Raw genomic sequence first — 15,520 nt, 5'->3', positions numbered from 1 at the left:
GGATTATCCATAAATCCTGGCCATCCAGACCGGTGAGCTTTCAACATTGCTTCTTTTTCTGACTGTTTTTGGCGGGTAATCAACTGGAGGTCATAGTAAACTGGGAAAGTAGGCATTTACTGTAGTGCAACCAGGATTTAAGACTAAAGATTGGCTTCAGGGAGCAAAAGAAAGGACATGCAGAGAAAACAGACAATTTCAGAGGAGTCTCTTATTGATCAGTAAGATTTTTTTTCAGAAGTAACGAGAATTTGTTCTCATGAAATCTAGAGACTTTGGAATGCTTTTAGCCCTGACCTAGGAGTTCTTAACCCTGACTTGCTAGAAAGACAAAGCTCTCATTTAAGGCTATTTACTGGGAACTCCCACAGGTTCCTTTTAGGGTTTGTCTGAGGATAAGACAGGGAAGATACCAAGAGTGGCTTAACTTAGAGCTGCTTAATAGGGAGGAGGTTTGGATTCTGAAACCACCACAGCTCCTTGAAAATGAAGTTTTACTGGCAACACTAAGGTGTTCTGAAAGAGGAAGGATCACAGTGATTGCTCAAGTAGCAAGTGACTGATGACCCAAAGGTAGGGAGGAAAGTCAAGTTGAGGATGATGTCTTTAGAACTGTACAACCAAACACAATCCAGTTGGAAAGAGTCTATGGTCATGAAATTTTATTTCATAAAATTATCTGTGAGTCCAGGTGATTGGACTATTGCACTATTACTCAAGCTGTTCTTAAAAGCTATAGCTTGTGCCGCCTGCTGAAGCCTATGCTTCTGTGCGGTGCTCTTGCCACGCCTGGCGTGGCCAGCACAATGTGTGCATCCCACGACAATTGGCACTGTGCTCGGTCCATGCACGAATTCTCAGCCAAGGACATCGATGGGCACATGGTTAACCTAGACAAGTACCGGGGCTTCGTGTGCATCGTCACCAACGTGGCCTCGCAATGAGGCAAAACAGATGTAAACTACACTCAGCTCATCAACCTGCACGCCCGATATGCTGAGTGCAGTTTATGGATTCTGGCTTTCACTTGCAACCAGTTTGGGAGGCAGGAGCCAGGTGCTAATGCCGAGATCAAAGAGTTCGTCGCTGGCTATAACGTCAAATTCGATATGTTTAGCAAGATCTGTGTGAACGGAGATGATGCCCATCCTCTGTGGAAGAGGATGAAAGTCCAGCCCAAAGGGAGGGGAATCCTCAGAAATGCCATCAAATGGAACTTCACCAAGTTCCTCATTGACAAGAATGGTTGCATGGCGAAGTGGTATGGTCCCATGGAAGAGCCCCTGATCATAGAGCCTGCTACCTCTAGCTCCACAAGTGTGCACCCCCATCCCAGCCCACCACCCATGCCCCTCAGGGCCTTCCATCCAGCACCTATGACAGTCTGTCTAAAAACCAGCCCACTTGTGGACAGACCCGAGAACCTGGCATGCACCCCTGCTAGAGGAAGGCCCCTTGGCCAGGCCTGGCTTGAAGCTCGGCACCCCCATCCTGGCTGCCTTGTAGGAAATAAAACATACAAATTGGGGGGGGGGGTACTATAGCTATTACTCTGAGGGATATAACCACAGGACATATTCATTGTATTGATACTTTATATGTAATAGCTCATTTATTCCTAGAGCAATTCCACAATTAGAACTATATCCAATTTTATAGAAACAAACAACCAATAGCTTGTCCAAGGTGACAAAGCAAAGAAAACGTGTAAATCTAGGCTGGTCTAATTTGATATCAATGTTTTTCTACTACATCACATTGCCTTCTATTAAGAATACAGGGAGACCAACATCCCCTGTGTGGAAGGGAAAATGTCTGCCAGTAAGCTATACAAAGTCTTTTCAAAAACAGAGTGGCCCACAGAGTCCCAAGTAGTTGGCGGTGCTTAAAATCCTAAGTAGAAATGTAAAGATCTCTTTACATCTTAGTTTATTAGCAGTTAATTCCTAATGAAAGTCAGGTTGATAAAGTAACATCTTTATATAAAAAGTAACATCTTGCCCTGGCCGGTTTGGCTCAGCGGTTAGAGCGTCGGCCTGCCGTCCTGAGAGACCCAGGTTCAGTTCCCGCTAAGGGCATGTGCCTCGGTTGCAGTTTGTCCCCGGCCCTGGTTGGGTCGTGTGGGTGGCAACCACTCGACGTGTCCCTTTCACATCGATGTTTCTCTCTCTCTCTCTCTCTCTCCCTCCCACACTCCATCTGAACAAAAAATAGAAAAAATGTCCTCGGGTGAGGATAAAAAAAAAAAGTAACATCTTACATATAAAGGAGGTCCTTGGTGAGTCCTAAACATAGCTTTGTCTTTTCATGTTCTAGTGTATACAGGGAAGGAGGGACAACAGGGATTCTATATCAGACCTTAGATATAACTTTTCTGACAGAATATTGCTGCTAAGATATGGGTCTTCTTAATAAAAGAACTGAAGTACGGTATAAAGTTCATTGTGAAAAATAGCTGAGTGACTCTCATATTATTTGTTCATCATGGTGTGTGGAAAGGAAATTTTGAGAGCCTTTTGAGAACTAAGTTATTAGGAAAACTGAACCAATTACTTAGCTTTGAAAGTGCTATAAACATAGCAAAGGAAAGTGATGACTTCCCACCAGAAAGTCAATAAAACTTCACTTAGAATCAAAGTTCTAGCTCTCTACTACCCATATGACTGAGACTCAAATTCCTCAGTTATATTACATTACATTACATAGAGATATATTATATTACATTACATGGAGGTATGCAAGATTTCATTTTAGGGGGCAAAGTGATTACTATCCTTCATAATGGACAGCATCTTAAAGGGTCCTTTATTCATAAAAAGTGTTCAAGTTCTAAAATGGAGCTGAAGCTCCATCTAAGAGGGGTAGGCTGGAATTCTAATGGCCTATTAGAGGAAACAAACTGATATGGTATCCCTATTTTATTTTAGATGTCTCTAAGAGTCTATGGTTATGGCCTACCACTAACTGAGAAAGGCTACTATTAAGTAACATCTTTTGGTGAGGCAGAGAGGAAAAGAATCAGGACTGCTTTTCTTTCACCTCTCAGCAATGGGATGATGATTTGTATCTGGTGGTTATGGTTCCCTTGGCCCTTTCCCATCCAGCTCTATGAGCTCAGCATTGTCATTTAGGGCCCTGGCTCCTCTTTCTGTCTTGTAGAAAAATGTTAGACATATGTGCTCAGGGGACAGTTTTTAGGCATCCTAAGGAGTCTATGAGCCTTCTTCTTATCTACAATGGTTTTATTCTCTTAACAAATAAATACTTTTCAAGTGAGAACAGTTATATTTGGTTTGCTGAATATACCTAAATTCTACTGTGATAACTGATACCTATTGCCTCGTATTAACTCCAACTACAGTTTATGCGCCCTGAAGGGAAATCTGCTAACACATTTATTTGATCCTGGATTAAGTATATAACCCTATAGTTTTCAAGAATGTTCACAGATAACTAAAGACTAAAGTGACCTGAAAACCATTTCAGCTGCAGGAATCTAAATGTTTAAAGCCTCGTAGCTAGCAATTGTGAGGATTAAGGCTGTTTACTACGGAATTGATTGAGAAAGGTTAGTTGTCTAACTGGGTTGGAAATTATTTATTCTCAAGCAGGTGCTGGCAAACTATGGCCTGCTACCAATTTTTGTAAAACCTAAGAGCCAGAAATGGTTTTTACATGTTTAAATGACTGAAAAATATCTCAATAGAAGATTAATATTTTATGACATAAAATTCTATGAAGTTCAAATTTCAGTGTCCATAAAATTGTACTGAACCACAATCATACTCCTTTGTTTATATATTGTCTATAGCTGTTTTTGCACTACAAAGGCAGGATTGAGTACATGTAACAGAGACTACTTGGCCGTACAGTCTAAAATACTTTGTCCTTTTACAAAAAAATCTTACTGACCCCAACTCCAGAGGATGACCAGCATCCTCTGAGGGGCTAAGACCATCTTTCCTGGATAGAGCGAAGTTGCTTTATAGAATTTTTGCTATAAAGTTTTGAATTGGGGCATAAAATGCTAGTTCTCATTAAATGCTAAATATCAAAGGAGACAACAGTCATTTGGTTATAAAGTGGGATTTTGTATTATGTCCTCTGGTGCTGCACCAAAAGACCAGACAAAAGATCCTCTATTTAGACAATTACAAACTATGCTTGATATATTCTATTTGGTGAAAAGAAAGTCTTTCTTGAAAAGAAAAGACTGTTTGGTGGCACTGAAATTTGGAGAGAAATGCCTGACTCAGGAAGGGAAAGAGAAGATGGTCCACCATGTGGATGGAAAGAAACATATTTGAGCATCAGCTTCTTAAACGTCTTCATGTCAAGGGAAAGAGAACTTGATGTGATTAAAGGGGTAGCAAGATCTCTATTAACCATATAAAATATGGTTTTGTCTCCATAGAGTGCCTGGTATTATGGTTTGCATTGAGTTTAGCTTTGGATTTGGACCTGTTGACTTGAACTCACGGTTCTATCAATGTATACTGATAATGGAGAAAGTGATTGACATATTTTCCTCAGAAGTAAGATAAGTCAGATTTTTCTGTCACAGCAAAACAAAGTTATGGAATCACCCCTAGGTGAGAGAAGCAGCAGACTGAGCTCACAAGAGAAAAGGTACTAGTACAACAAAGAAAACACGACAGGAGCTGTACGCTAGGGTGCCCAAGGCGGGCACTGAAAGCCCAGCCTTACGTTCTTAGGACTGTGAAGAGAGGAAGGGAGAGAGAGAGAGAGAGAGAGAAACATCAACGTGAAGGGACACATCGAGTGGCTGCCACCCACACGACCAACCAGGGCCCGGACAAACTGCAACCGAAGCACATGCCCTTAGCGGGAACCGAACCCGGTTCTCTCCGGACCGCAGGCCGACGCTCTAACCGCTGAGCCAAACTGGCCAGGGCCCGTCAGTCTTCTTAAGACTCCAAATCCATCTTTCCTATTTCTGCCAGAATGACTTTTTAAAAGGCATGCTACTCATGTCACCCCCGGGTTAAAGTTTTCTGTTCATTCTCTATGTTTATAAGGTAAAATCCAGACACTCTTGGTTATCATATCAACTTTATAACCTGATTCCAACCTGTAGATACAGCCTATGTTTTCGTATTGACCTTCTTACCATTTTTCAGACACACCTCCATTTTAGACTCTGTACATACATACTCTGATTTTACATTTCTTTGTGAGAGGAAAGATAAGGACAATGATGAAAGTAGCAAAAAATTCTGTAATTTTCAGCAATCCTGTGCTATGGAGTACAAATGATTTGAAGTATATGTTAGGGGGATTTCTGAAAGAGGTAGGCACAAAAACTTGCCTGCAATCATATCAATCTAAGAAAGTCTTTAAAAATATAGATACTCAAAACCTACCCAGATTCACTCAGTGAATAAGAACTTCCAGCAATCAGCCCCTAAATCCATACTTTTCAAACGCTCCCCAGGTGATTCTGCTGCAAGGCAAACTTTGGGTACTACTGCTTAAAGGCCAAGTCCAAAAATGCCACTATAATGAACCTCACTTAGCCATAAACTTGTTCCCAGAGGTGAAATAACAAAACATTCAATAAACTTACCTAAGTGAGTTCATCTCTGTTTTCTGAAGAGATGTGTCACCAACCACATGGCTAAGTTTTTGAGCTTGGAGTTTTGCTTTGTTCTCTAATGACTCCATTGATTCTTTCATTATTACTATTTTAGACTTTAATTCACAGTTTTCATTTTCAAGCTATAATTTAAATTTTAAAAATTAATATGTATATGTCTTAGTTTTGTTTTCTTAAGCATATTTTAATAACATTTCTGGAATAAAACTAAGGAAATAAATTAATTTAAAAGTCCTTTATAAGTCATGTGTACTCTTTAGGTTCTACATGTTAGAATAGGCATACACATTTTTCTCTCCTTTTCAATATTCTTGAAAGGAAAGAAAAGATAGCAAAAAAGGGGGGGGGGGCAAGAAAGGAAGAAAAGAAAATATATCCATACAATAAACATAGGAAGAGAAATAATTAGAACAAAATTTTAAGAAATTTCTGGGGGAAAAACACACAACAATAAGTAACTAGGCCTGATTTTAAGAAAAATCACAGCAGAAATACTGTAACCCAAATACAAATGTGTAAGACATATGAAAAAAACTGTAAAAATTCCCTGAAGGGCATAAAACATAACCTGACTTACTGTAAAGACACACCATGTTTCTAAAGGGGAACATGATATTGGAAATGTAATAACATTTCTTGAAATAACTGTAAATCCAATGAAATTTCAACAAGAATCGTAATAGAAATTCTAAAATTCATTTAGAAAAAAGGAAATTTAAAAAAACAACTGTTTCTCATGGTGCCTTGAAGGCAGTCGACTACATTAGGATGAAGCTGAACATCTCTTTCCCAGCCACTGGCTGCCAGAAACTCACTGAAGTGGACAATGAACACAAACTTCGCACCTTTTGTGAGAAGTGTATGGCCACGGAAGTTGCTGCTACTGCTCTGGGTGAGAATGGAAGGGGTATGTGGTTCCAATCAGTGGTGGGAACAACAAAGTTTCCCCATGAACCAGGGTGTCTTGACCCAGGGTGTCCCCTTACTGAGTAAGGGGAATTCCTGTTATAGACCACGGAGGACTATAGAAAAAAAGGACAAATCTGTTTGGGGTTGCATTATGGATGCCAATCTCAGTATTCTCAACTTGGTCATTGTTAAAAAAAGGAGAGAAAGACATTCCTGGTCTCATTGATACTACTGTGCCCTGTTGCCTGGGGTCCAAAAGACCTAGCAGAATCAACAAACTTTCCAATCTCTCTAAGATGATGCCCACCAATATGTTGTAAGACAGCCCCTAAACAAAGAAGAAAAGAAACCTGGGACCAAAGCACCCAAGATTCAGTGTCTTGTTACTTCACATGTCCTGCAACACAAACGTCAGGGTATTGCTCTGAAGACACAGCACACTAAGAAAAATAAGAGGCCACAGAATATACTAAACTTTAGGCTAAGAGAATGAAGGAGTCCAAAGAAAAACGCCAGAACAGATTGCCAAGAGATGTAGGCTGTCTTCTCTGAGAATTCCTACCTCTAAGTCTGAGTCCAGTTCACAATGAGATTTTCTACGAGGAACAGATAAATAAGACCAGACATTAAAAAAAAACAAAACCCAAAAAACGGAAACATTTGGGGTGGGGGAAGAATGTAAGCAGGCTTGCCTTATGTGATGTTAATTTAAATTAGAAAGCTACTGTAATTTAAACAAAGTGGACTTGGACCTGGCTGGCTTGACTCAGCAGCAGTTAGAGTGTTGGTCTGTGGATCAAAGAGTTTTAGGTTCAATTTCGGTCAAGGTCATGTACCTCGGTTGCAGTTCAGTCCCTGGCCCTGGTCAGAAACCAATTGATGTGTCTCTCTCACATAGATGTTTTCCTCTCTCTCTCTCTCTCTCTCTCTCTCGCTCTCGCTCTCCCGCCTCTTCCCTCCCTCCCTCCCACTCTATCTGAAGATAAATGGAAAAATATCCCTAGGTGAAAATCAAAAAAACAACAACAGTGTGGATTTCACATAGAAATTGACAAGCAAATACATGTACATATATGTAAATTTAGAAAAGGTAGCATTTTAGGGCAGTGGGAAAGAATAAACACTTTAAATATAAAATAGAGTAATAATTGTATATATAAAATTCAAAACCAAGAAATATTAGTAATAAACATGTCTTCCAGTTAAAACTATAAACAGACCACATACATTTTATCTCCTCTTTCTCTGGAAACAGTGCTAAAATGACAGTAAAGGAATAAGAAAGGTATATATGCTCATAAGGACACAGAGTAGATGTGACTTCAACAACTTGTGGAAGAGAAAGAGTAGACTGAATAATGACTCAGAATGGAAGAAAGATACAATCCAAAGCAGTTTCTGAACCTAGGGACTACTGACATCTGGGGCCAGATGATTCTTTGTTGGGGGGTGGGGACTGTCTTGAGTATTGCAGGATGTTTAGTAGCATCCTTGGCCAATATCTCTAGATATGAGAAGCATCTTCTCTCTCTTAGGAGGCAGAGTTGACTCTCACTGAACACCACTGCTCTAAAGGGACCACAACAGGAAATACCAATGCGCAGCCAGATGATATGTCCTGAAGAAGCTCAGCTTGTGGCAGCACCAGGTGGTAGGCTGGGGTCAGGAGCAGAATTAAACAGGAAATTGGCAACAAGTCCATATACTGGGACTCTCACACCCCTGGTTATCTCCCACCTCTTTCTAAAAGTTCTCTTGGATATCAAAAATGTAATTTTATATATATATATATTTAAATCAATAGAAGGGTTAGAAGATAAAGTTGAGGAAATCTCCCAGACAATAGAATTTTAAAAATCAGAGAGAAAACCAGGAAGAAAATATAAGAACCCCAGCTCTCCTTAGGAAGTATAACCCTAGCTAATAAAAGTTCCAGAGAGAGAGAATATAGAAAAGTATAGTAAATTATCCAAGAAATTGAAAGCAAGATATAAAGAGAAAATCCTAAAATTGTCTGAAATAAAAGGTATCATGTACAAACAACTAAGAAAAAAAGAGTATCAGAGAAAGTTAAAAGACAGTGAGGACAGTATTCAAAATTTTTAATGAAAATAATGTTTCAATCTAAAATTCCAGATACTTAAGCTATATCATAAATCAAAGTTTTAAAGTATGACAGTTGAATAAAGACATTTTCAGACACTTAGAGTACCCCCCCCCCAAATTCCATCCTATGTATTCTTTTTCAGGAAACCCTAGAGAAGATGCTATACTAGAATAAAGGAAAACAGCAAAAATTAAGAAAAAATTTGCTTCATCACAGGAGGGGGAAGCAGGGAAATATTTCTGAGGACAGCTATGGAGAGATATAGTCCAGAGTGGAAAGAAGATGGCAAAATGGAGATCTTCAGGGGGAAAAACAGAACCAACACATTTGAATATTTTAAAATATTGAAAGGCATGTGGCAGAGATGTTGACGTTCTTGACAAAAATTAACAGTGGGTTCAATGGAGAACAGAAAAGTAACAACAAAATGAAATGAAACATAACAAAACAGAGGCAATTATTAATTCCAGGAAAAAGATCTACAAGAAAAAAGGCAACAATAGTACTGTCCCACTTGGCTGATTGGTGAACCACTAGAGGTCATGATAATATAAACAATAACTACTAAAGTATGAAAAATAGTTAATAAAACTATGTTGAGGTAGTGGGAAGAAAAAGGGAAGAGTGCAAAGCCATTATCTATCATCATGGAAATTCACTAAATAATCTTAAATCAGTAAAGTAAAACTAAGCAGCACAAGCCCATTATTTAGAAACAAGGAGATAAACACCAGGAGAAAGTTAGAGTTGTGGGTAGTTTTTGGGATAGGGAGGTGGGAAAGGAACATTATTTTGTTTTTGTCATGAAAAACCTTTCAGAATTCCTTGCATATATCTTATACAAACAAGAGAGTACACACGTGCAGTATAAAAAATTGAAAAATGAATATTTGTGTATCTATCACCTGACTTAAAAAATATTATGTGAACCTTTGAAACTATTTGTGAGCCATATCCAATCACATCCCAATCCCTGCTCCCAGTAACCACAAACTACTCTGAGTCTGGTGATTCCCATTTCTTAGTGTACCACACCATATGAATTCCTAAACAATATAGTTTAGGTTTGCATGTTTTTAAACACTACATATGTGGAATCACACTGCATGTTTTCTTTGACATTACAGCTGTAAGATTAATGCATGTTGATGCTTGTAGCTCTTGTTCATTCATTTTCGCAGCTCTATAACAATCCATCGTCTGAATGACCAACATTCGTCTATTTTCCTTGTAACTGACATCTATATTGTTTTTTGTTTTCTGCCAGAGTAAATATTTTAGGCTTTGTGAGCCCTATGGTCTATTGCTACTAATCCATTAAAACAGCTACAGATCCACACTTCTATGCTTGTTTCTTGTTTTTTATTTTTATCATTTAAAAAATTTTTCCCCTTTATTTATTTTTTATCCTCTCCTGAGGACATTTTTGCATTTATCCTCAGATAGAGTGGGAAGGAGAGAGGGAGGAAGAGGGAGAGAAACATCGATGTGAGAGAGACTCATTGACTGGCTGCCACCCACACAACCCCATGGGACAGGGGACAAACTGCAACCAAGGTATGTGCCCCTAGCGGAAACCAAATCTGGGACTCTCTGGTCTGCAGGTCGACACTCTAACCTCTGAGCCAAATAGGCCAGTGCTCCTTTATTGATTTGAGAGAGAGAGGAAGGGAGAGGAAGAGATAGAAACATCGATGAGAGAGAACATTGAATGGCTGCCTCCTGCATGCCCCTCACTGGGGATCGCCCACATTCCTGACCAGGAATCAAACCGGAGACCTCTTGGTATATGGGTTGACGTTCAACCACTGAATCACATTGGCCGGACATATTTCCTGCTTTTTAGAATGGGGATGGTAACAGTAATTATCTCACAAGGTTACTGTAAGGGTTATGCCTGTCCAGAGCATTGCAGAATGTCTGGCAAATAGTTACTGTCCAATGAATGTTAGTTACTACATACAACTCTTCCCTTAGACACTCGTCTCCACAATCCTTTTTCTGTGATTACCAAATACCAAAAAACTCTGAAAACCCTAAATTTGGTGGTGCAACCTGACCTGAACTGATAAAAGCTGATCTGAGCTTTCTTGACCCTTTTGGAAAAAAATTAGTTATGTTTTGCTGCAGAAATATTAATATATTTACCTTTCTAAAATCCAAAATATTCTAAATTCCAAGCCACTCTGGCCCCAGGGGTTTTGAATAAGCAATTGTGGGCCTATTTTAATGTGATGCCAACACATGCAGAGAAAAATAAACAAACAAAAAAATACTACTAGCTATAGGTAGTGTGTAAAACAATGTGCATGGTTGCGTTCCAACAAAAACTTTATTACAAAAACAGATAGGAGGTCAGATTTGGTCCAAGGGCCATAGTTTGCTGACCTCCATCCAGGGCACACATCTAGAAATGAAACTGCTGGTTCAAAGGATATACCTTTGCTAGACAATACCCAATTATTCTCCAAAGGGGTACCCGCTTGCACTTCCAGAAGCTACACACACCCGCTAATAGTACTGGTTATAACTTGTTAATTTCTAATGAATGTGAAATAATTTACCGTGGTTTTACTTTTCCCTACTATTAAGGTAGAACATCTTTTTATGTTTATTAACCATCTATAATTTCTTCTGTCAAGAGGTGTCAATTCATATCTTCTGTCGAGTTTTTTAAGCTAAATGTACAGCAAGTTGTTCTCTCAATTAGTGGCTTATCTTTTCAATTCATGGCTATTTGATAAACAAAGATGTCCTTGTAAGTGTGGGCCCATTTATTTATGTTTTCATTAAACTTATTTATGTCTTTCTTAGGAGCACCACACTTTGGCACCAGACACCTGTTAGCTGTGTGATCTTAGACAAATTTCCCTCTGCCTCACTTTCCTTATCTACAGAATGAGGGTAATATAAGCATTTACTTCATATGGTTGTTGTGAGAATTAAAATAATATTTGTAAATACTGAAAAAGCACATGACATACAGTAAATGCTTTATAAGTGATTATTATTATTGTTATTATTTCTTTAAGGTAAAAAAGATTTTCTTCTATATCTTTTTAAAAAAATAATAGCTATAATAATAGCTATCTTGAACATTCAAGGATCCAAGTAACCTTGAACTGACTTGGGAGTATGGTAAATTTGAGTTAGGATCCAACTAGTATTTTTTTTAAGTCTTCACCTGAGACTATTTTTTCCATTTATCTTCAGACAGTGGGAGGGAGGGAGGGAAAGAAAGAAACATGGACATAAGAGAAACATATCAATTGGTTGCTTCCCATGTGACCCGGCCAGGGACCAAACTGCAACCAAGGTACATGCCCTTGACCGAAACTGAACCGGTGACCCTTCAGTCCACAGGCTGATGCGCTAACTACCGAGCCAAACCGGCCAGGACCAATTACTTTTTATATGCATATACACTATATGAATAAACAATTATCCCAGAAACAATTACTGAATAATCCATCCTTTCTCCATTTATATATAAAGGACTCTGTTATCAAGTTTCCATACATTTGTTGGTTTGTGAGTTCACTCTCTGAGAGTTTTATCCTTCTCTTTGAATCCCTGTATACTACCACCCTCTCTTATTTACTGGCTCTAAAGCCTTCCTATCAAACAGGACAATTTCCCTATCATGTTCTTCTTCTTTAAAATCTCTTTGTAATTCTTGGCTCTTTGCTTCCATGTATATTTTAAAATCTATTGTCAGTGTTCACACACACCACCTTCTTGGGATTTCAGATGGAACTACATTACCTTCATAGATCAATTTGGGGAGAATTTAGATTCTTTTTTCAAACATGATTATCTCTCATCTTTTGCATAAACCTGATATATTGCTCCACTTATTTAGATCTTCTTTAATGTCTTTCAATAAGGTTGCATAATGTTTTCTATAAAGATCCTAAAAATTTATACACAGGTATCTTACATTATTTACCATGCTACTGGAATTCTTTGCACATTCTAAATCCGAGGATTCCTATGTTTTTATGATACCTAGAAAATTACCAGTCATTATCTCTTCCAACTACTGCCTTTCCCACATTCTATTATATTCTCCTAGAATTCTGACTAAATACATGTTAGACCTTCTCGGTTTATTCTCTAAGACTTTATTTTATATTTTTCTTAGTCTCTTTCCAATAACTTATAGTACTTCAGATACATTTTCAAGTTCATTCATTCTCACTTTCAGCTTCTGGGGAAGCTGGAGTAACAGAAACCCTACCTGATAACTAAAATAATGGGTAAGATATATTAAAAACAATAGTTTTCAAGACCCTGAGCATCAGGCAACGATGGACAGTGACCCAGGAGACAAGAAACAAATAAGAAGCCCTATGATTGCTCCAACTTGATGCCTGAAGAATTTCCAGGCTGTGGCACAGGGAAAGGAACCCAGGTGGAGCCTAGTGGTTCCCCTAAGTTCAGAAGACAGGACTGAGAGTCAAGGGAGCACAAGGCAATTAGAGTTGGCAGAGAAGATACTGGAGAAGAGCTGCACAGAGTGAGAGCTCCAGAAGTCTGCAAAGGGTGGCCCTTGAGTCTTCAGCTGAGCAGAGCTCAGTACAGAGGATGCTACCCAAAGTCAGGGGAAGAACTATCAATGAATTACAGGGAACAATATTTAGGATCCATGTGGGGCCAGGAGTAGTTTATGTTCACATCAGTCATTTTAAAACACCATGATTCATGGGGCAACACGTAGTGTACTCAAAAGGGTTTTGTCTCAGTAGTGAAACAAAATTAGTTCAAGACTAAATGTTATTCTGGTCCTACCCAATGAAAGCTTAAATGCAAAAGTGAAAAGGATTAAGCTACCTCCATCTGACTTAACTGTATCACAGAACAAACCTCAAGAGTATTTATAGAAAATCAAGCTATCCAGTAAACAAAAAGGTAAAATTCACAATGGCTGACATCCAATCTAAAGTTATCAGGCATGCAAAGAAGCAGGAATTTACAACCCACGAGGAAGAGAAAAAAATCAGCTTACCCAAAGTCGATAGAAAGAATTAGTGGACAAATAAAAACAGTGACAAAATGAAACAGAGAGAAAAAGACTGTCAGAACTCATACCAATTTGTTAAAAATCCTATTTCTAGAGACAGCAATAAGGAATGAAAGTGAATTTTATTTATTTATTTATTTTTTAAATCCTCACCCGAGGACATTTTTTGATATTTTGTTCAGATAGAGTGGGAGGGAGAGAGAGAGAGAGAGAGAAACATCGACGTGAAAGGGACACATCGAGTGGCTGCCACCCGCACAACCCAACCAGGGCCGGGGACAAACTGCAACCGAGGTACATGCCCTTAGCGGGATCCGAACCCAGGTCTCTCGGGACCGCAGGCTGACACTCTAACTGCTGAGCCAAACCGGCCAGGGCTGAAAGTGAATTTTACTGTGTACTCTATGTCTGTATATAATTTTTTAACAAGAACAAAACAATAAGCATAAGTAACACCTATGGAATGCTTATAATACTCAGTGACTCTTCTAAGTTCTTAATATGTATTAACTCATTTAACCTCCACAAATTAAGTACTAGCATTATTCTTATTTTACAAATAAAAATATTGAGGGATAGAAAGTTTAAGTATTGCCTACAGAATGTAAACCCAAGTAGTACATACTCATTATTATACAGCTTCTCTAGCATACTATTTTGTAATATCAAAAATATACAGCATAGCCCTGGCTGGTGTGGCTCAATGGTTGAGTGTTGTCCCATGCACCGAGAGATCACCAGTTCGATTCCCAGGCACATACCCAGGTTGCAGGCTCCATCCCCAATAGGGGGTGTGCAAGAGGCAGCCAATTAATGTTATCATCTAACATCAATGTTTGTTTCTCTCTCTCTCAAATCAATAAAAACATATTTAAAAATATACATATACACAGTATATTAAAACTGTAATTGACATAGTCATTCATACAATACAATACACCACAAATCCAGTTTGATAAATTACCTGGTGATTAACATATGTTAAATGTTCAATAGTTTTCTCTAATCCTGATTTTCCAAAAAGACTCATTTCCTGGAAAGTCTGAAAGAGAATTTTATAAAAGATGTTCATTCACATCAGATAATACAACAAAATTACCAAAGTTTGCAATGCAATCTCCAGTACTATTCTACTTGGTTTTTTTAAATAACAGAATGTGTTAGAAAAAAATTATTAGACATTTTACAAAAACGATGCTTTGGTTGAAAAAAACACATTCACTCTACCTCCATGTGTGATTGTAACAGAAGACACAGATTGGTATGAATTCATTCATAAAGATTTATATATATAGATTCATTAGCACAACCATAAAGAGAAAAAAACAGCAGGTTAAGTAAGCTCAGGAGTACGTCCTCACAGAGGAGATGAGGAAGAGTGTAAAGAAAGAAAAGATGCGATCAGAAAGGCACTGGAAGCAATACTACAGAGCTGTGCAAGCCACCAGTGTTTCAAGAATAGGCTGGTCAACAGTGTGAACACAAGTGTTGGTTTTTTTTTTGGTTATATTATTTTATCCAACTCTTACTGATGCTAAGTATAGGACAAATAATATAAATTGGTGTTTCCTGAGAATTTTTCTAGTGCGGATTCATACTTCCATCCACATTATTCATTAAAAATAAAGACATTTGATGTTTGGATTATACATCTGGTTGAAAGAGTCACTGTGCATTTTTGTATGCATTTTTTCATTTACTGAATCTTCCAACCAGTACTGAATACATACTATATACAAGCACCAAACAAAGGTGTTAGAAATACAGTCGTGAGTACACAATGTATAAAGTCTCTGATATCATAAATACTATAGCCTAGTAGAAAAGACAAACCTTAAAAAGATATTAGAATAAAATCCATGCA

General features: G+C 38.3%; 1 protein-coding gene and 1 pseudogene across 7 annotated transcripts in view; one reads left to right on the top strand and one right to left on the bottom strand.

Annotated features, from left to right (window-relative positions):
* Nucleotides 1–15,520, bottom strand: part of CEP135 (centrosomal protein 135) — a 79,514-nt gene that overhangs the window by 27,866 nt on the left and 36,128 nt on the right. For all 7 annotated transcript variants that reach the window (XM_036270902.1, XM_036270875.1, XM_036270866.1 and 4 more), the window contains 2 exons: nt 14,621–14,698; nt 5,588–5,739 (listed from right to left, as the gene is read on the bottom strand). In XM_036270902.1, the coding sequence (XP_036126795.1) occupies nt 5,588–5,739; nt 14,621–14,698 (230 nt within the window). The remainder of the gene's footprint in view (nt 1–5,587; nt 5,740–14,620; nt 14,699–15,520) is intronic.
* On the top strand, nt 738–4,473 carry LOC118636431 (annotated as a pseudogene).

This window comes from Molossus molossus, unplaced genomic scaffold (assembly GCF_014108415.1).
Source record: "Molossus molossus isolate mMolMol1 unplaced genomic scaffold, mMolMol1.p scaffold_m16_p_1, whole genome shotgun sequence".
NCBI classification, from domain to species: Eukaryota; Metazoa; Chordata; class Mammalia; order Chiroptera; family Molossidae; genus Molossus; species Molossus molossus.
Note: the sequence above shows the minus strand (reverse complement) of the source record. Positions and strands in the feature narration are given on the sequence as shown.